The sequence below is a fragment of the Erythrolamprus reginae genome, chromosome 4, assembly GCF_031021105.1.
Source record: "Erythrolamprus reginae isolate rEryReg1 chromosome 4, rEryReg1.hap1, whole genome shotgun sequence".
NCBI lineage: Eukaryota > Metazoa > Chordata > Lepidosauria > Squamata > Dipsadidae > Erythrolamprus > Erythrolamprus reginae.
In genome coordinates this window covers 27001801-27023406 of record NC_091953.1, presented here as the reverse complement: position 1 = coordinate 27023406, position 21606 = coordinate 27001801, and the positions used below count along the sequence as shown (strand labels likewise).

Here is a 21606-nt window from a genome sequence, read left to right as displayed (position 1 = left end):
CATCCATCCATTCACCTATGCCGCCCAATCTCGAAGGACTTCCAATCATATTTATAAACCTTCCTCTCTTAAACTTTTAATTCTAATTTTTCATGTCTCAATGTTATTCTTCATTTTATATAGCTCTTATTATTTATTAGTTATGCCTCTAGTTTTAGGGCTAATTTCAGATATTTTATACCTCTGGATTTTACATATTTAATACTGTGCCCCCCCCCCCCCAACTTACTTCCAACTCATTCAAATTCCTGCTGTGTAATTTGGCTTAATGTTTATAGATGAACTACAGTTTCGACACTGTGCAACATGGAAAGCTAACAAGAAAATAAAGAGAGATCCATATAACCTCTGTTTATTGTAAAACAATGATATACAGAAGGCACTGATTAGGCTATTGTTTATACACGAGGGCTCTTCAATATAAAGAGACTAAATATTGCATTCCTTTAGATGTAGACATTTAACTTGATAATAAAAAAAAGCCTAAGAAAAAAAGAGAGATATTTCTATGGCATATTCATTCCAGTCATTCTTTAAACCTGTTGGCATTCTGCACATTGAGTGGACCTACAATCAGAAGGCCATTGTGGGAGGTTTAGAAGCTGCAGCTGTAGAAGACATCAGTGAGAAAGGCTGCTATGTAACCCCAAAATATACCACACAATTCAAATTTAACAAGGTTAAGTTTAGCAAGGTCAGTTTTTCATGATGCAAAAATTACACTTCATCTACCCAAACGGTGTTTTAATGTTATGTCATAAAGAAAAAGTAAAATATTCATCAGGTAGCCCCAAGGTGACTCCTATAATTACCACCATTCAGTTCTTGTGCCTCCCTTTTACTGTGTGGACTATGTAACACTGACATTTTCTATAACCTTCCAAGATAGTAAAGCTCTGATTCAAAGCACCTTTATGTGTTACGTCTACATATTCCAGTAGCATCTGAAAAGAATGTTTATTCTGCATTTGCGATGTACAAAAAATTGCATGCACACCTCTTTGGATTCATCTCTTTGGATTCAATTGCAACGAAATGCGGAGTGCATAACGTATCACCTGTCTGCTGCTATTTAAAACAGTCTGTTTTTTCCTAGGAGACAATGAGAGATTGCAGCCACAGAATCCTGGAAAAAGATGTAGCTGCTCTAAAGAACTGAACAGGTGTTTCTGTTGAGTATCCTGAATTTTCTTTTTGAATTAAATCTGAAGCACTGCACAACCCTTAAGAAAATAATGCACAATGAGCAAAAAGTCATGCAACAAAATTTTCTAAGCCAGAATACAGCCAAACTCTGATAGCAGCTGACTTCTGGATCAAAAGACATGGATTTGAGTCTTCCTTCTGCCAGTTCTTTACCACAATCTATTTTACCCCAAAACCAAGCCAAAGTACAGTTCATAGTACTATTTATCATAGCTACTAACAATTCAAAGCTGTTTGGAATTATCAACTTGCCAGGGTATGATAAATGTTGGAGCAATCACAAAAACGATGTATTTTTTTCATGACTGTGAAAACCTGGCAGTTATTTAGAAACTGATGAAATAATCCTGGATTTAAAATCATTCTAGCTATACGGATTACTGCAGTAACAAAAACTCTAGGCTTCAACTGCCTTTTTATGTTAAATGTAGAACCAGATCTGTAAATAACACTTTAGTAATCAGGAGTCTTGTCCTGAAATGAAAGCAACATAGAATGCAGTTACATCCCATTATTTGCAACAAAAGGCAGAAATCCCTTGCATTCTGCAATCAGATAATCCCAATGTGGTTATCTTCCTTCTTCTTTCAATATGTTTTTCTCGATGTTAAGAAAATCAGACTTCGATACTTGACTTCTGAGACCCTGAAATTGTCCAGAGAGCTGAAGGAGACTCCATCCAAGTTGATTGTGATGTCAAGTTGCCATTAAACACATCATCTGTTGAAACTGCAAGATAATACAAATACATATGTAATGTCTAAAGCAGTGTTTCCCAACCTTTTTTGAGCCGCGGCACATTATTCATGTTTTCAAAATTCTGGAGAACACTGAAGGGGGGGGGGGCGGGGGGGGCTAAAGAAAAGTTTGGACAAAAAAAAAATCTCTTCCTCCATTTCACTCTATTTCTCCCTCCCTCTTTCTCTCTCTTCCTTCCTTCCCTTCTTTCTCTCCATCCCTCTTTCTTTCTTTCTTCCTCTCTTTTTTGCTCTCTTTCTCTCTCCCTCCTTCCCTCCCTCTATGTCTTTCCCTCTCCCTCCTTCCCCCCTTTCTTTCTCTCTCTCTCTCTTGCTTTCTTTCCCTCTCTTTCTCTTGCTTTCTTTCTCTCATTCTCTCTCCCCTCCTTTTTCTCTCTCTCTCTTTCTCTCTCGTTCACCACGCCAGCAACAGAGAGAAAAAGAAAGAGCGAGAGAGAGCCGGAGAGAGAGTGGAGTGCGCAGCAGCCATCAGCCTCCTCGCCCTCCCAGACGTCCCCAGCGCCCGGCCTCACGCCGCCTCCCGTTAGCCCGGCCGAAAGCCACACAGTCCCGGACTCCCGGATCGCTTGCTTCTCCGGCCAGCGCGGCGCTTTCCTGGGCAGATGGCTTTGCTGACCGGAGAAGCGAGTGATCCGGGAGTCCGGGACTGTGTGGCTTTGCGCCATGAAGAGAAAACGGCAGCAGGGAAAAGTCGGCCGTTTTCTCTTCATGGCGCAAAGCCACACAGTCCCGGACTCCCGGATCGCTCGCTTCTCCGGCCAGCGCGGCGCTTTCCTGGACAGATGGCTTTGCTGACCGGAGAAGCGAGCGATCCGGGAGTCTGGGACTGTGTGGCTTTGCGCCATGAAGAGAAAACGGCAGCAGGGAAAAGTCGGCCATTTTCTCTTCATGGCGCAAAGCCACACAGTCCCGGACTCCCGGATTGCTCGCCCCAAGGCAGGAGGCGGCGGCGGCGGAGGAGAGTGGGCGGATCGGGCGGGCAATGGGGCAGGGCGGAGAAGCCAGGGGCGCGTTTGGCCGGAGGCACCGTGGGGAGGCAGGGGCAGGGAGGTGTGGCAGTCTAGTGTGCCACGGCACACCAGTTGGGAAACGCTGGTCTAAAGAAACAGTAAACTTCCTCATCCTGACCAAAAATACTCCTAATTGATCCAAAACACTCATAATTTCCAGACATTCCAGTTCACTGGCTGAACTGAACACATTCAATTTTTAGAACTGAAAAAAGCGTGTAAACCTAGTGGTTTGTAAACTCTAGCTTATGTCTTACCATATTGCAGAAACAGAGTCCATTATATCAACAAACAACGCCTTATAGCAATGTGTACTGAACTCATTCACGGAATAAAGCTGTTCTACCTATGAAGAATGTAATATTTAAGATATCATAATATAACCAAACTCACCTCTAGAGATAATGCTGAACTTCCTGTCTGAAAAGCTGTTTGAACGCAAATTTGGCTCACTCATTTTATCCAGAAACTTAATTATAATTTCTTTCTTCTCCGGGTTGGTACTTGATAAATTAAGAACTTTCCCATTTATTGAAACAGTTCTTTTGCTGATCCCAAACCAATACAAGAAATCGAATAAGGCATCAGTTTTGAACTCATAGGAGAAACTTAAACTTTCTTCATGAACCAGGTAGGCTTCTGAGGGAAAAAACCTCTTTACAACATCTTGGAAGTTAAACTGTACAGAAAAAAGAAAAATGGTTATTACTGACTGATTGATTGATCTAATGCTCCATGAATGGATGCAGCCCTTAAAACCTGTTCCTTTCCTCCCTATTGGGAGCCCCTTACAACTACCATTTCTGAAAACTAACTTCATAGTTAACCCCCAGTTTGAAATAGGAAATGCATTAAAATTGCAACTCTACATTTAACATAACTTCTAAAAAGCAACTATGCTTCTGAAACTTAGAAAAGAGATTGCAAAATTTCAGCCATATCTATCCATGATATAGTACCTATCTCGTTCTCCAAAGTTAAATGACACCCCCCATAATTGTTCAGGTATGTAAACAAACAAACAGTTATTTAGCATAGATGACTATAGTAGTATTAAATCTTTAACTTAAACATTTGAGTTTCAACTACTGACTAGTCTTTGCTTCTTTAGAACTGAAGATTGGCTTTTATATTTTTGTTCCAGAATGGTAGATAAAATCGGATATCAGTTATATTAACAGGTGACTAACGCAATTTGTTTGCATTTTTCAGCTTGAAATCTGATTTTAAAGGACAAGCTTCGTGGCTATTATAGAATGAGTCTGAACTCATTCTTGGACTGCTTTACCTCTTCCCCTTCTTCTCTATACATTGTATTGTCAAATATTATATAGTCTTCCAGAATTTAGCCCTCCCAGAATTGGGAGGGCTTAGCAGTATAGAGGTGACAGTAGAATTAAGGGCAAGAACCCAGTTGCTAGAAACACTGTAGAAACATGCAATTTGTTATCTTTATTTAAAATGTTCGCCAGAAAGTACCATAAAATAGCACTTGTTTGGGTATACTGTATTTTACAAAATGGGGGAGAAGGGAAGTAAAGCAGCATATGAGCCATAGTGGCACAGTAGTTAGAGTGCAGTACTGCAGGCTACTTCTCCTGACTGCCGGCTGCCTGCAATTTGGCAGTTCAAATCACAGCAGGCTCAAGGTTGATTCAGCCTTCCATCCCTCCAAGATGGATAAAATAGGCTGACTCTGTAAAACCACTTAAAGAGGGCTGCAAAGCACCGTGAAGTGGTATCTAAGTCTAAGTGCTATTGCTATCTCTACACAGATCATCAGAAATGTTGCCATCCACTGAATTGTATGCATATTTCAACGCACATGTGGACATGTTCTATCCCAAAGAATCCTACAGCTTAATTAAAAGATGATTTGAGGACCTGTATACTGCACGAGTCAAAAAGAGGGCGGGGGAAATATTTACTGACCCCTCACATCCTGGACACAAACTGTTCCAACTCCTACCCTCAAAACGTTGCTACAGAGCACTGCACACCAAGACAACTAGATACAACAACAGTTTTTTCCCCGAACGCCATCACTCTACTAAACAAAAAATTCCCTCAACACTGTCAGACTTTCTACTAAATCTGCACTTCTACTAGTTTTTCTCATCATTCCTATCACCCATTTCCTCCCATGTTGACTGTATGACTGTAACTTGTTGCTTATATCCTAAGATTTTTATTAATATTGCTTCTTCATTGCTTATTTGACCCCTATGACAATCATTAAGTGTCGTACCACATGATTCTTGACAAATGTATATTTTATTTTATGTACGCTGAGAGCATATGCACCAAGACAAATTCCTTTTGTGTCCAATCACACTTGGCCAATAAAATTCTATTCTATTCTATTCTATTCTATTTGGGAACAAGTTGGAGCTCCAGTTCCAGGAACCAGATAGTTTTAAATAACTGTTGGATACTAAGCCTGAGGTACCACATAGGAAAACATTAGAAAACCTGAATTCACATTTACTTTTCACTGTCTTTGGGTGGATTTATGGCTGTCCTTCCAGGAGAAAGGCTTTGCCTTTCTAATTTAGTCAAAGAGCAATCTCCTTTGCTCCTTAAAACTCATCCAAAACGCCAACTTGAACATAGCAAGCTTACCTTAAACAAAAAATCTGCTCAACTTACCTGAAGCTTATAGCTTTCCCCAATCACAGATGATATTATATTGTTCATGCTGTTCTCGATTTGCCTTCTCATCTTTGGGTGTCGAGTATTCACAAGCAAAGCATATGATTTTTCTAATGGGAGATGACATTGTTAATGTAGACAATAATAATAAACCAGAGGTCCCCAAACTTGACAACTTTAAGACTGGTGGACTTCAATTCCCAGAGTTGGCTGGAGGATTCTGGGAGTTGAAGTCCACCAGTCTTAAAGTTGCCAAGTTTGGGGACCCTTGTAATAAACATTTGCAGATATCAAATATTTTCTTACTTATACATCACACAATTTTGCCTCTGGGTGGTTCTATTCATTACAATCCAAGCATTTTGTTTTATATCTTTTCTGAACCTGTACATTCCTAAGGAGAAGAACTCAAGTCTTCTTCAGACTTCCTTAGCACTTTCTAAAATATTTTCTTATCTTGGTGTTGTTTAGAAACAATTTGGTACAGTACAGGGAAGTATGATGTCTGAATTCCCTCCTATATAATTATGCTGCCCTCAAGTCAGTTTAAGACATTTCAGTTCTCCAAAGCTTTAATTTGGACAACTGTGCATTTTAGCAAGATAGCCTCCGTTTTACCAATTTTCAAGAAATTTGTGATTTTATCGGTTTCATTTTAAGTTTATGTTGAATTACAGTGAAACAATTTTAACAGATTTGTAGGGGGAGGGGAGGACCATTACTCCTACCTACGTAATACATATGAAAGTCATTGCGATTTGTGTAATGATGATATAAGGCAGTGATGGCAAACCTATGGTACATGCACCACAGGTGGTACATGGAACCATATTTGAGGGCATGGGAGGCGATGCCCTATATAGCTCAGCGGATTTTCGCCCTTCTTGTCATGTGTTTTTGCTCTCACCATGCTTTAGGAAAGCCTCCTGAACCCTGGAGACGGCGAAAAATGGTGAAACGGCCAAACAGAAGTTCAGAAACAAGCTTCTGGTTACCCTGTTTTTCACCATCCCCTGGCTTCAGGAGTTTGGAGGCTTTAGTGAGGCATAGGCAGGAGTAGCGTACGCATACGCAGGGGGAGGGCATGGGCGTGAGTCTGCACCCTTTTGGCACACAAGCCAAAAATGGTTTGCCATCACTGCCATAAGGTAAATGAGGCAAGTCACATCATCTCAGTTTATGACATTGCATCTGGACTGTTTAGGATTAATCAATCGGTCTGTTTTTGGGGGTGCCTCCTGATGAAATCGGGACTGTTGCATTGGAAATACATTTCTAATAACATTACAATTATTATTTTTAAATTATAATTATTCTAAAGGCTATTAATTGTAAATATCTTTACAATTTACATTGTTAAGTATTGTTATTGAAACAAGAATATGGAATACAGTGATACCTCGTCTTACAAACGCCTCGTCATACAAACTTTTCGAGATACAAACCTGGGATTTAAGATTTTTTTGCCTCTTCTTACAAACTATTTTCACCTTACAAACCCACCGCCGCTGCTGGGATGCCCCCACCTCTGAACTTCCATTGCCAGCAAAGCACCTGTTTTTGCGCTGCTGGGATTTCCCTGAGGCTCCCCTCCATGGGAAACCCCACCTCCGGACTTCCATGTTTTGGTGATGCTGCAGGGGAATCCCAGCAGCGCAAAAACGGGCGCTTCGGCTGGCAAAAGTGGTGAATTTTGGGCTTGCACGCATTAATCGATTTTCCATTGATTCCTATGGCAAACATTGTTTCGTCTTACAAACTTTTCACCTTAAGAACCTCATCCCAGAACCAATTAAGTTTGTAAGACAAGGTATCACTGTATAAGTAAAAATAAACCCGCTAAGGGTTTTCTCTTTTAATTATTAAAAGGTGTATTACTGATGTTTCAAAGTTCTTGGTCAGCTAAATTGTTTTATTGCCCTCTAATATAAATGGTTTTAACCTTAGGAGAGTCACAGTAAATTAACTTTCAAAACAAATGCCATACCAGAGAATTCTTATTTAAAGTCTATTTTATACTTTATTGCTCTTATGCTATTGTTAGATCTAGAGTTAAATACTGAACAGAATTCTTGTCCTTTGACTTTCTAAGATGCAATGATTATCATCCTGTTTCACTTTACTAAATCTTATGAATAGAACCTTTGTTGATATAACAAGCTCAATTGCTGAAAGTTGTACAGACTACTCCATTTCTTGCAGCTGGCTGGAGAAAGGCTTGGGTTCAGTTGAAAGTGCTATTGTTCTACTTAGAATATCTTACAGAAAAGCAACCTACTTAACCATATGTAAGAACCCAAGGTATGTAAAAACACTTTCATAAGCAAAGTGCTCCTTGCGAAGTTAGCACTTTTAAACATAACTCTACTACAGCAAGAGCCATGTTGTTATAAAATTAAATATTTCATATTCTTGCAAACTAATCTTACCAGTTTCACAGAAACCTCACAACTCTTTTATCCAAATTCAACCATTGCCATTTTAAAGTAAGGACCCAATTATCTTTTTATAAGCAAGGCGGCCAGTCTGTACATTTTACAATAGCATTATGGTACATACCTTTTGAAGAATTATATTTTGTTCTGACGTTAATGATAAACACCAATGGCCGACCCAATATAGTCTCTCTGTAGTTCTTGTAATCACGATGGCTATTCAACTCTACATGCCTGTTGAAGGAAATAAAATGTAAATATTCAGCCATTGGTGATATGTAGAATTGAAAAATGCAATGTTGTGTGAACTCCAGGAAAGTTATTGAAGGAAATCTGAAAGTGGTTAGAGCATTCATTTAGTTAGACAATCAGGAGGTTGTGAGTTCAATCCTACGTAGAGGCAGATGTAAGGTCCTCCTGCTTGGGCAGGGAGTTGGACTAGATGACCCGCAAGGGCCCTTCCAACTCTGTTAAAGCTGAGTCAAATCTCACTGTCTGTCCTACCATAGATTGTAGGGCCCATCCTATATAGGAAAAGGAGTTAATGAATGTGTTAAAATTACAGGAGCAGCAAAAAAATGGAGAAGATAATTTTTGGACAATGGCAAGACAACTAGGAAAAGCAGAATCTCAGTCACAAGTGAGATGACATTAGTCCTGACCACTAGTTTTCTGCTTTCTCCAGAAAAATAACTTGAAAAAAAGGAAATGGTAGCAATGCAGACTCGCTATTAATACAAATAGAAGCTCTATGCAAAGCTTCAAATTCACTCCAAGAAGTGTTTGGAAACACAATGGGATGCAAATTTAGCACCTACCCGCAATTACTTAAAGCAACTACCCTTTTCCTAGGATCCTAATGACAACTGCATGATCCCAGAAAAATATACAGCAGCTTTAAGGACTTGTCTGCACTTTGATGTGCTCCAAAGCACTTTTGTTTGAATAAAACTCTTAAAACACTGAATAATTCTAGTGAATATAGTAAATCAACCTGGGAAGCATGCCCATAGGAAATCAATTTCTGTTGCATCCCAAAATGCCAATCTGGTTAATTTACACCTTAATGTTCTGTCTGGGTCACTCCAGAAGCCAATACCAACCCAAAAAGAGAAGCCAGATACACTGGTAAAAGGCAAAGGCAGTTTTATAAAATTCAAGAAAAACACAGGTAACAGAAAATGTCCTTACAAACAGGAAAATGCTGTATCTTCAGATATATCCACGAAGGCAAAAGTCCATGCAGCAATACAGAATTCTTGCTGCCAAGATGAGGCTGTAGATAGCAGACCTACACCTCCCACGGGTCTTCCAAAGCTGCTGGGCCACAAGCCAGGAACAGAGACGCCGAGAAACAAGACAGGATAACGCAACTCCAAACTGATAACACTCCACATGGCTTCAAGGGCTTGCCTGCCTTTTAAACCCTGCTAAGGAGGACCACACCCAAACCCAGCTGTTCCTAATTCAGTGCTGATAATACTTCTTTAATTGCTCCTTTCTTTGATCTGACCGTCTGTCGCATGTCAATGACGGCTTGAGCTTCATCACCTAATGATTCCAAACTAAACTACTGGCTGGGGAGAGAGCCCCCACCCCACCCCCCCACCCGCTCTCATGCTGTTCTCCTTCATCCCATTCCTGATTTTCCTCTTCCCCGTCCGACTGTTCAGCCCCCTCCTCTTCGCTGTCATCCTCCGGGCATGGAGCCAGCAGAGACACAGTCGGTCCCTGTTCAGCCTCAGGCTGAACCACAACACTTAATATATCAAAACAGGATGTACACTGATTTTGTTCGCACCTATCTGGAGAATGTAGGCCTAAAAGTTTAACAGCTGAAGAGTGTTTATTAGTCAAAGACAGGATGCATCAGGTTCAGATGACACCAGCCTCAAAACAGGGAAGGGAATACTGTTAACGCACAAATTTATCAGTCCTGGATTGTCCGCCTAATGTTCAAGGATGCTGGAAGCCAAAGTTCAACAATATCTGAAGAGACATAGGTTTTCCACCCATATGCTTAAACTTATTAGCAACAGCTATTTCCAAGCCTCTCCAATTGGGAGGCAGAGATAAGGGCCGTGTTAGCAGAAAAACAGCAGAGCTGTTAGCCTAATTCTCTACAGAGGTAGTCCTTGATATATAAATGTATTTGTTTGTTTCTTCTTCAGTGGACTTCAGTTTCTTCTTCAGTGGACTCAGGGCGGTGTACAAGATAAAACAATTACAAAATTTAAAAACCCCAATATTTTTTTTTTTAAAAAACATTCAACCTAGATTCATCTGAACCACAAACATACTACAGGATGGTCCAGGGGGAATTTTGAAATTCCCTGATATTTCCCTGTAACTTGCGATCTAGTTAAGGCGTGGTCGTAGATGACATCATACCAAACAGCTAAACCGTGGAGAAATATCGGTAGCTGTGGAAGCAAATTGTCGTCACAGTTATGCTCATTTTTGCTTGACTCTGCCAGGCAGCGTGATCCATTATTTTTTTTACATGATTTTAAACATTTTAATAGTTTGGTTCCCTCCCCCCGATTTATTCTGTTTTTTCCACAAATTCTTTGATAATTCCCTGATATTTTCCGAACTACCGATTCCTCTGATAATTCCCTGATTTCCAGGTTTGCTGGACACCCTGATACTATCAGCCGGAGTAGTGTGTTCACGCTCAACAGTCCCAGTCCTGCTGGCAAAGGCATGCTTTCAAAGCCTTTCAAAAGGCAGGAGGGTGGGGACAGCACAAATCTCCGGGGTGGGGGGGGAGATGATTCCAGAGGACCGGAGCCGCCACAGAGAAGGCCTGTCCCCTCTGCCCTGCCAGTCGGCCTCACTTGCTTGGTTGACAGGGCCTGGAGTAGGCTGACCCTGTGGGATCTGACCAGCCGCTGGTCAATGCTTGTTTAATGACTGTTTGAAGTCACAACAGCTTAGAAAGGATGCTTTGTGGTCCATTGTATACTTCTGGTTCTTGTAAAATTTGGTTCGCACACGTCCCTTCCAGTCATGTGTATTTGGCTCATGTGATTGCCATCTGCAATCTTCTCTGCTGGCTTCCTCTAAAAGTCAATGGGGAAACCATTGGCAAGGCAGGTTGCCAACATTACGGCTGCCCAATGAATGATTTCCCTTCCTTTCAACGGGAGAGCGGGAGCAGAAATGAAGCTCTGATCTTTGGAATCCAAGTTGAATGTCTGCAAGTGCCATTCCATGCACAGAGAATAGAATAGAATTCTTTATGGGCCAAGTGTGATTGCACACACAAGGAATTTGTCTTTGGTGCATATGATTTCAGTGTCACATAAAAGGAAAAGATACATTTGTCAAGAATCGAGGTACAACACTTAATGATTGTCATAGAGGTCAAATAATCAATGAGGAAACAATCAGTAGGAAACAGCAACTCCTGCACTAGGCTGGAGAAATGAAGCTTGTACACTGAAGATCTGAGGTTAATTTCTGCAGCCCAGTGTAGCTGTTCCCTTCCATGCATGAAGGAGGGGAGGGCTGTCTGAGCTCCTTTTGGCAGGCAGCTGTTTTGCTCTGTCCACTTAATGATCCCTGCAGTTGCTTAACTTTCTGAGCATTTTACATAGTTAAGCAGTACAATTATTAAGCTAATCTATTCGGTTGAATAATATCTGTTTGTGAACACTCTGTACCAGAATGAAATAAAAATACTTCATCTTAAAAGAAAGTCTTTATTCCTGTGAAAGACATCCAGATTAGTGTAAAACTAAAACAATTCCAGTTCAAGTTTAACAGACTGATGCAATTCCTTTTCATATAAACTTATGGTTCCGGTCCATGGATACACTTATAAGTTGTAGTCAAGAGAATGCAGGAAAAAACCCCAGCATTCCTTAACTTTGCTTAGTTTTCAGTTTAAATAGATTCAAATAATCAGTGCAGCATGCCATGTCTAGGCCAAAGGAGCAAAAAAATTAAATGTGAATAGCTCTCAATACATAATTTCAAAAACTTCCTAATTAACTAAGTGTTGTGGTTCAGCCTGAGGCTGCTCAGGGACCGGCTGTGTCTCTGCTGGCTCCATGCCCGGAGGAGGATGACAGCGAAGAGGAGGGGGCTGAACAGTCGGACAGGGGAGAGGAAAGTCAGGAATGGGATGAAGGAGAACAGCATGAGAGCCCCGGGGGGGGGGGGGCTCTCCCCAGCCAGTAGCTTGGAGTCATTAGGTGATGACGCACAAGCCGTCATTGACATGCGACAGAGACGTTCAGATCAGAGAAAAGAGCAATTAAAGAAGTATTATCAGCACTGAATTAGGAACAGCTGGGCTTGGGTGTGGTCCTCCTTAGCAGGGTTTAAAAGGCAGGCAAGCCCTTGAAGCCATGTGGAGTTTTATCAATTGGAGTTACGGTGTCCTGCTTTGTTCTCGGCGTCTCTGTTCCTGGCTTGTGGCCCAGCAGTTTGGAAGACCCGTGGGAGGTGTAGGTCTGCTATCTACAGCCTCGTATTGGCAGCAAGAATCCTGTATTGCTGCATGGACTTTTGCCTTCGTGGATATATCTGAAGATACAGCATTTTCCTGTTTGTAAGGACATTTTCTGTTACCTGTGTTTTTTCTTGAATTTTATAAACTGCCTTTGCCTTTTACCAGTGTGTCTGGCTTCTCTTTTTGGGTTGGTCTTGGCTTCTGGAGTGACCCAGACAGAACACTAGGTATATTTTATATCAGGTATATCCTGATTTTACTTACGTGGCAGTAAGTAAGACCGCTTACTTACTCAAACAACCAAATGTACTGTTAATTTATTAATTGCATATGACAGTATATGTTCATCTAGATCAGTGATTTGCAACCTGGGAGTCGGAATGCCTCTGGGGGGGGGGGTCGAAGGACCGTTTCACAGGGGTTGCCTAAGACCATGGGAAAAGACAAGTTTTCCATGATGTTAAGAACTAAAGCTTCTATACTGGCGCCTTGGAACATATTTTTAAAATCCGACCAATCAGGCATTTACAGTGGAAGTGTCCTTCTGACCTTTCTGCCAATCAGCTTAAAGCTCTATTTGGAAAATTGGCGCTAGACGTATGGTTGGGAGTCACCACAACATGGGGAACTGTATAAAGGGGACACATGGCATTAGAAAGGTTGAGAACTACTGATCTAGATTAACTAACATTGTCCACGTAATGGCTGACAGCACTATGGTTGTCCTCTCCAGAAACAGTTTAATTATGGAAAAATTTTATTGTTTAGAAATATAACTAATTATTTTATAAGCGTATCGCAGCAAAACTGAATGCTTCATTTTCCTACCAGGGAAATGAATGAGTTTGATGGAATAATATACTGCCAGCTAGATCTAAGAAAAATTGGAAAGGAGCTAGAAGCAATAACAGGCACCCATGAGTCAGCTAACTCAAGACATGCTCGTTATCCATTGAAAATGATTCATTTGCAGTGCAAAAAATGTGAGGAACAAGTTCAATTGGTAGAGCTTTCTAAAAGGAAAAAGTAATGGAAAATTGAGCTCAACATATGCAAGCTCCAATTTCTCAGAACTAAGAAAAACCATTACAGTAGTGACAAAATCCAAGAAGTGTTTTTAATCAGTGTTTTATGTTTATGACTGCCCTTCCTTTCTTTTTTGATTTTATGTAAGCATACTTATAGCCTGTTATCAAGTTTACTTATCGTACATAAACTGTACATCTACTTGGTTTATTATTATGGTCAGGCCAAGAAGCCAAAAACACTTATTGTACCTTTTTAAACTTCTAGAATACCTATAACAGCCTACAATGTTAGATTCCAACAAGGTGCTCCAGTAAACACAGGCCCTTGTTCATAATGACTCATCTCACGGGTTTCTTCATGGAAGCAAATGACAAAAGGTGTGTGATATCACACAAGATTGCAGCTTACATAATGTACTTGCGTAAGATCATCAAAAAGTAAGTTTTCTTCAGTCAAAAATCAAATAGCAATTTAACTAAGGCTTATCTTATCGCTTTTCTGTCTTTATCACTTCCAAAAGATGAAACCCTTCAGCCATTTTGCAACATTTCAGACACACCCAGTGCTTTTTCTCCCTGTACACTATAGCCAAGCTTATTCAACTTCCTGTTAGAAAATTATATTTCTATAATTTTGTTCAGATAGAGGTTGAATCCCTATCTCATGCCCTATTCAAGTGTTTACTTGTATTCAGTGACTCTAGCAGTGGTGAAATTTCTGATTTAACTTACAGAAAATAAGTATCTCAGTCACAATTTTGACTGATTGGTTTTCACATAATTTTTAGATGCATTTTAAATTTTAAACATTTTTTACTATTTCGGGCTGTTAGTAACAGCATTACATTGCCTTGTGAAGAAATAATTCTTCAAGCTAACTGGTAGGTGTTATGCCAAGAGTAAGCTGAAGGGTGTCACCGCTTGGTACTGTTGGGCGAGAACCAATGACTCATTTGCTTTATTAAAAAGGTACTGTACTTTTCCTCTACTACAGCAAGTTTCCAAAGGCTACATAAGATACCTGCTATAATACCAGAGATACTTTCATAAAACAGAGGAAAAGTCACATCTGTTTACTTATCTTTGAAAGTCCACGTTTTTATATTATGAGCCTTATCAGACAACAAAGAAAAGTATGCAAGAATAACCTGTTACACAATTCTGTCAAAGACATCAGGATTAATTAACAAAGAAGCCACAGACTACTTGTTTTACATACAAACCCCTAGGCAGAAATGTTTAGAATGCCTTACAAGAAGCTATATAATAATAATAATAAAGCCTCATTGCTTTGGTAACTAACACACTTGCTACTGGTGGGAGGGGAGAATAAAAGCATAGTTTTATTAGTTACAGTTCATTTCATATTAACAAATAGAATCCACAGACCACAACTGTTCCATTAAATTCTAAGCAACCTTGGAGAACTACATTGAGCAAATATTAACCACCAGGTGTATACAGCACCGTCTCTGGGAACCTCTGGTATGGCATTTTCTTCTCTCAGCACCTTGAATTTCCATTTACTCACTCACCCAGTCTGTCCCATTCAATCTGTATGTCTTCTTTTGTTAGCCATGTCTCTAGGCTGAGCTATCAAGATGAGACAATACCTTTTTATCAAGGCCTCCTCCTGTTATATCTACTCTTTGATTCCCCCCTTCAAAGCAGGCCCTGGAGCAATCGTGCTACTAAGTTGTGAATGAGCAGTATGCATAACACAGATAAGACTAAGAAGTAGTTTAGGTGGGACTAGTAGTCTTTTAAGCACACACTCACAAGTGTCCTTCTTTGGAAAATCAATCAGTTTCTATCTCAGTGGCAGTCTTGATTGATCCAACAGAAACACAAAAAGTGGAGAATTACTATGTTGTAATAGGAGATTATTGCTATGTTCACAGATGATATTCAATATTCCCTCCATCTACTGGGTCCTTGTTCTTTTGCTATCAAGTCTTTTAAACAACAATTACATGGTGAAATGCAAGCCAGATACGGAGTAAGTAACTACTCTGTCAGAAAAGGCTGTCTGAAGGTCCCTCAGAATGCTTTGACTTACTACTGGATTGCTCTTATTTTTTCAAAATAAACTGCAGAATGTGGGGTGTCCTACAATTAATGAGCATCAACTGACTTACCCAATCCTTTTTTAAAAAAAATATTTTTATTAAGTATTAATATTTAAAAAAACATTTAAAACAGTGAGATAAACATATAGACAGTACAAAACAACACATTTACAAATACTGTATACATAACAACCTCTTTAACAATTCTACTGTAAATTGTCTTAAGATTAGATTTTCATTTATATGTCATTAAGTTAAACTGTATTTCTTTTATGGCTTTTATCTATCTATCTATCAGTAAATATACATATCCTTATATACTATCATAAATGCTTACACATCCTTACTTATACATATTTATTTTATTTATTAGTAAATACTGTATATACTGCTCAAAAAAATAAAGGGAACACTCAAATAACACATCCTAGAACTGAATGAATGAAATATTCTCATTGAATACTTTGTTCTGTACAAAGTTGAATGTGCAGGACAGCATGTGAAATTAATCAGTGTTGCTTCCTAGGTGGACAGTTTGATTTCACAGAAGTTTGATTTACTTGGAGTTATGTTGTGTTGTTTAAGGGTTCGCTTTATTTTTTTTGAGCAGTGTACATATCCTTAACAATCATATTTATAAAATCCTACATTCATTTTTCACTACACATCAGTATATACAATTATATACTGCTTACCCAATCCTATGCACCAGGTTTGGCTATTGCTTTTTTTGCAAGTGTACATTGCAAAAAGTATATTGCAAAACCATGTATGCTGTACATCGTTTGAGAAGGGCGGCACAGAAGTCAAAAGAAGGAAGGGAGGGAGGGAGGGAGGGAGGGAGGAAAGAAAGAAAGAAAGAAAGAAAGAAAGAAAGAAAGAAAGAAAGAAAGAAAGAAAGAAAGAAAGAAAGAAAGAAAGAAAGAAAGAAAGAAAGAAAGAAAGAAAGAAAGAAAGAAAGAAGCCTGGTCTCATACGATCCTGTACATCTAATTCAGTTTAGGATTATGGTTTAGGGGGGTGTTTCTTCTGCCATTAAACTTAATGAGTGGCATTTATTTTTGAGAAGGAAAAGGCCACTCCAGCTTCTCTCCTCCAAGCCTACTACTACTTCCCCTAGCAAAATCCCTCTTCTCCCAAGTCAAGCAACGGTAATCTACTCAGCCAACCCTGCCAGTGAGAGATACCAAAACACCAATTCCGTTTTGTTGAGATCGTGATTAATCGTGGTGGATATATAGGCCCACAACTAAGGAGCCCTTTTACGGGGTTGCCCTTTAGTTACAATGCAGTTTGCTAGACATTGGGCAGGTAAGGCACGCAGCAGGTAGATTTTGTTTCCGAAATTAAAAAAGTAAGTGGCAGACCCTCTTTTCCCACCATCTGTAGGATGCGATTTCTGAGGTGATTTTAAGACGTCAAGGACGAGCGCGAGGAAGGGGGGGTCAGAAAGGGCGCCTACTTTACCTCTTGAAGTAGCCGGTGAGCTTGCACTGCCGCCGGCCATCCAGCTGGAAAACCCCGTCGCCGATCACGGTGAAGCCGCCTCCGGGCCGGCGCTCCAGCGGGCTCAGCACCTCCAGCGTGTCCCCTTGCAGGAGGAAGGAATCCGGCTGCAAGGAGAGCAGCTGCCGCAGCGGCAACACCGCCATCTCGCAGTTGCACGTCCGAACGCTCTGCAGCTCGCCCGAAGAGACGGAGGTCAGGCTGGGCCTGACCGAGGTGGCCGAGACGGACCCGCCGGACCCGCTCCAGGCAGCCATGGCAGCAATTCCGAGCAAGGAGTAAAGAGAGAGAAAGAGAGATGCGCGGGGGTGGGAGAGGCGGAGAGACCGAGAACTAACAGCTTTTGCGGGCCAAGACCGAAACCGCTGCTGGAAATTGGCTGCCGGTTCTCGGGGAAGATATTAAAAACACACACACACTATAATAGCTCCGCCTCTGAACCGCCGGGGAGTAAGGGCGGAGGAACAAATCCGCTTTGATTACTCTCTCTTTCTCTCTCAATTTGTCACCCTGCGCAGCCCGGTGGAAAAACGCAGCTGCGGGGCAGGAAAAGTCCGCGAGGGCGGAGTTGCAATAGCCATTTAGGCTTTATATACCGCTTCACGGTGCTTTACAGCCTAAACGGTTTACTACCGTATAAACTATCTTGGTTTATGTATGGTTTGATTGGGTTGTGAGATTATTTTATTACAGTATAAGGGTTTTTTAATTGTTTTTAAATATTGGATTTGTACAATGTACATTGTTGTGAGCCGCCCCGAGAGGGGTGGCATACTACTACTACTACTACTACTACTACTACTAATAATAATAATAATAATAATAATAATAATAATAATAATAATAATAATAATATAATTTATTGTTGTTACTACTACTACTACTACTATATAATTATTACTATACTACATGATTCTTGACAAATGTATCTTTTTCTTTTATGTACACTGAGAGCATACGCATCAAGACAAATTCCTTGTGTATCCAATCACACTTGGCCAATAAAATTCTATTCTATCCTATTCTATTCTATTATTATTATGGAGAGTAAAAATAATAGTGAAATTATTTACTGACCCCTCACATCCTGGACGTAAACTGTTTCAATTCCTACCCTCAAAACTGTCGCTACAGAGCACTGCACACCAAGACAGTTAGACACAAGAACAGCTCCCCCCTAAACACCATCCCTCTGCTGAACAAATAATTCCCTCAACACTGTCAAATGACATTGCTAAAAAAAAATAAAGGGAACGTAAACAACAGAATATAACTCCAAGTAAATCAAACTTCTGTGAAATCAAACTGTCCACTTAGGAAGCAACACTGATTGACAAACAATTTAACATGCTGTTGTGCAAATGGAATAGTTGTGCAATGAGAATATTTCATTCATTCATATCTAGGATGTGTTACTTGAGTGTTCCCTTTATTTTTTTGAGCAGTATATTTAGTAAGTCTGCACTTCTATTACTGCTACTTTTTTCTCATCATTCCATCACCCATTTCCTCCGGCTTATGACTGCAACTTGTTGCTTGTATCCTTAAGATTTTATTAATATTGATTGATATTTTTATTAATATTGTTTTCTGACCCCTATGACAATCATTAAGTGTTGTAGTTCATGATTCTTGACGAATGTATCTTATTTTATGTGCACTGAGAGCATATGCACCAAAGACAAATTCCTTTTGTGGCCAATCACCCTTGGCCAATGAAGAATTCTATTCTATTCTATTCTATTCTATTGTATTCCATTCCATTTTCTCTATTCTATTGTATTCCATTCCATTTTCTCTATTCTATTCTATTCCATACTATTCTATTCTATTTTCTCTATTCTATTGTATTCTATTTTATTGTATTCCATTCTATTCTATTCTATTTTCTCTATTCTATTGTATTCCATTCCATTTTTTATTCTATTCTATTCCATGCCATGCCATTCTATTCTAAGAATATTGCCTCCAACAATCTGGGTCCTCCTGCCCTCGCCTTCAAAAGTCTGGCTGCTTCTTCCTTCCCTCAAGACTTGTCCGTCTTTCTCCCCCTCGGTGAGGCGGCTTGGGTAGCCTCGCCCCGCGTTTCAGTGTACTCGCGAAGGAGCCTGGCCTCGTTCACACGTGCAAATCACACGTACTACAAACACACCCACCCCGCGCACTCTTTCCTTTTTAAGGTGTTTTACAGCCTAGGAAAATTACCAGGACTTAAGAAACGGGGTCTTTTAGGCAAAACGGGGGGAAACCGGCTCATGCTCCATTCTTAATCACGTGTGAAACGGTTATGAGGAAAGCTTTGCAGCCCTGTGAAACTACCTTAAAGAATTATAAACCCAAAATGATAAACCCTGAACTAAAGAATTATAAACTTTGAAGACCCGGCTCTCCCCTTTTTTGAAAAAGGGGCGTTTGGCAACCACCTGAAAGTTGTTTTGTTTTTGTTTGTTTTCATGTGAGAGAACGTTGTTTTAGCCCGGAATTCCCCTTCAGGGTAGAGAAGCCCTGCATACCTGTATTATTATGCACCTATCACGTGGTTGCAAAATATGTAGCTGAAGGCACAACTAAAAAAAAATAATTAAGTCTTAAGTTTCCTTATGCAATTGAAGGGGGCGGGGCTGTTAACGGTACCCCATCATTGTCCTCCTCCTCTGCCTGCTGGCAGTATTGAGCAACGAAAATCAAACCTAGGTTATTACAGGGAGGGGAAAACATAGAATGTTTGAAGAAAACACGAAATATTATTTTTGGAGGGCGATTTGCTGGGGAAAAGCTATCCTCTTTGAGGGAGAGGGGCAGTTCAGAAATATGAAAAATAAATAAAAAATAAACTTGATTTATGATAGAGCCAAGTCAGTGCTGCTCTTGGTTGCATGCTATATTTATTTATTCATTCATTCATTCATTCATTCATTCATTCATTCATTCATTCATTCATTCATGATTATTTATTTATTCATTCATATTTATTTATTTGGTTGGTTGGTTGGTTGGATTTCTATGCCGCCCTTCATAAAAACATAAGAAAAGCCATGCTGAATCGGGCCAAAGCCCATCGAGTCCAGCATTCTGTGTCACACAGTGGCCCACCAATTGTACATGGGGAACTTGAGCCAACAAATGGTTCTCAAGGGAATCCTGCCTGCCTCAACCAACATAGAGGCGGCACTTGGACATCCGTTTCAATAACCATCGATACACTTGATATCCATGAATCTGTCTAATCCTGCCTTGAAGCTATCCAGGCTATATTTCCCTTTATTTGTCCTCGCTTTCTTACCTATGAGCTTTAGGGAGTGCCCCCTTGTCCTAGTATTGTGTGATAGAGAAAATATTTTTTTTCTCTATCCACCTTTTCTATCCTATGCATGATTTTATACACTTCGATCAAGTCACCCCTTAAACGCAGTCTTTCAAGGCTGAAGAGACCAAGGCGTTGCAACCTGGTTTCTTCTCCGCCGACTCAGGGTGGCTTACAAAAGTAAGAATAAAATACAATACCAAATATAGCAGAAGAAACCCAATCTAAAACCAATATTAAAACCCCACAATATATTAAAAAACCAGGCATTCACAACCATTCTAACTACAATCAAACAGTCATATTCCCAATGGGAGCAAGATGTTAGGCTCAACAGCCCCAACACTTTAAATTTGAATATGCTTCAACTGAAGGCCAGTCTTAAACTAACCTTGTTTAAAACTTGGTTTATGTTTACTAAATATAAATCTATTTTCCAATGGATGCTGCCTTGTTTGAGTAATGAAAGGTCTGCAAGAAACCCAGCTCAGAGATCACCAAAGGCTTTTTTTTTGGCTATGTCCATGCAGCATAATAAGAAAATAACCCTCTCTTTGTACAATATCGGTTACTGTACTGTCTGATGGAATTATTTCCTGTTTGGTTTTGTGCTTCTTTTTAAGCTCAGTGGAATTTTTTACCCATTAGCAGCTGGGTTCTACAACCAGGCAATATTTGACCCATGGGGAATGATTTTTGGTCTGGCTGGTTGATGCTGTTCCAAAAAAGTAATGCACGAACTCCACCCATGAAATGATGGATACGCATGATGAACTGTAAGAAGTAGCCTGCAGACTTCAAAGACTGGGCCAGCATCATGCAACGGATAAGCTAATTTCCATCCTTTCTGACAACTTCATCAATGCAGAGAGAAAGTGAGAGAATGGAGTAACAGAAAGAAAATATTGATTAGTGGAAAAGGATAAATCTTGAAGTCTGTGAAGTCCTTCCATCTCCTTCCCCTCGTCATCAGAACTGATGAAATACTTGGATGAGAAGCGAAAAGTTCTCTTCTGTTTTCTCAAAAAATACTCCAGTTGCTTTTTGAAGAACCCCCCCCCCCCCCCCGGCACCTTTGACATAAATCTTGATCATTGCATTTACCAACAACTTCACTTCTGTCAAATTAAAGTGAATATAATGTGTCCCAGAATAATGTTGCAGGATCCAATCTGG

At 40.1% G+C, this 21606-nt stretch overlaps 1 protein-coding gene across 1 annotated transcript; it reads right to left on the bottom strand.

Moving 5' to 3' along the window:
• Positions 1-336: 336 nt before the first annotated feature.
• On the bottom strand, positions 337-17690 carry MEDAG (mesenteric estrogen dependent adipogenesis). The gene is made up of 5 exons (XM_070749854.1): positions 17088-17690; positions 8186-8295; positions 5624-5736; positions 3368-3653; positions 337-1935 (listed from the first exon to the last, which is right to left on the bottom strand). Exons 1-5 carry the CDS (start codon positions 17381-17383, stop codon positions 1823-1825), a joined length of 918 nt encoding a protein of 305 aa, XP_070605955.1. The 5' UTR covers positions 17384-17690; the 3' UTR covers positions 337-1822.
• Between the last annotated feature and the right edge of the window lie 3916 nt (positions 17691-21606).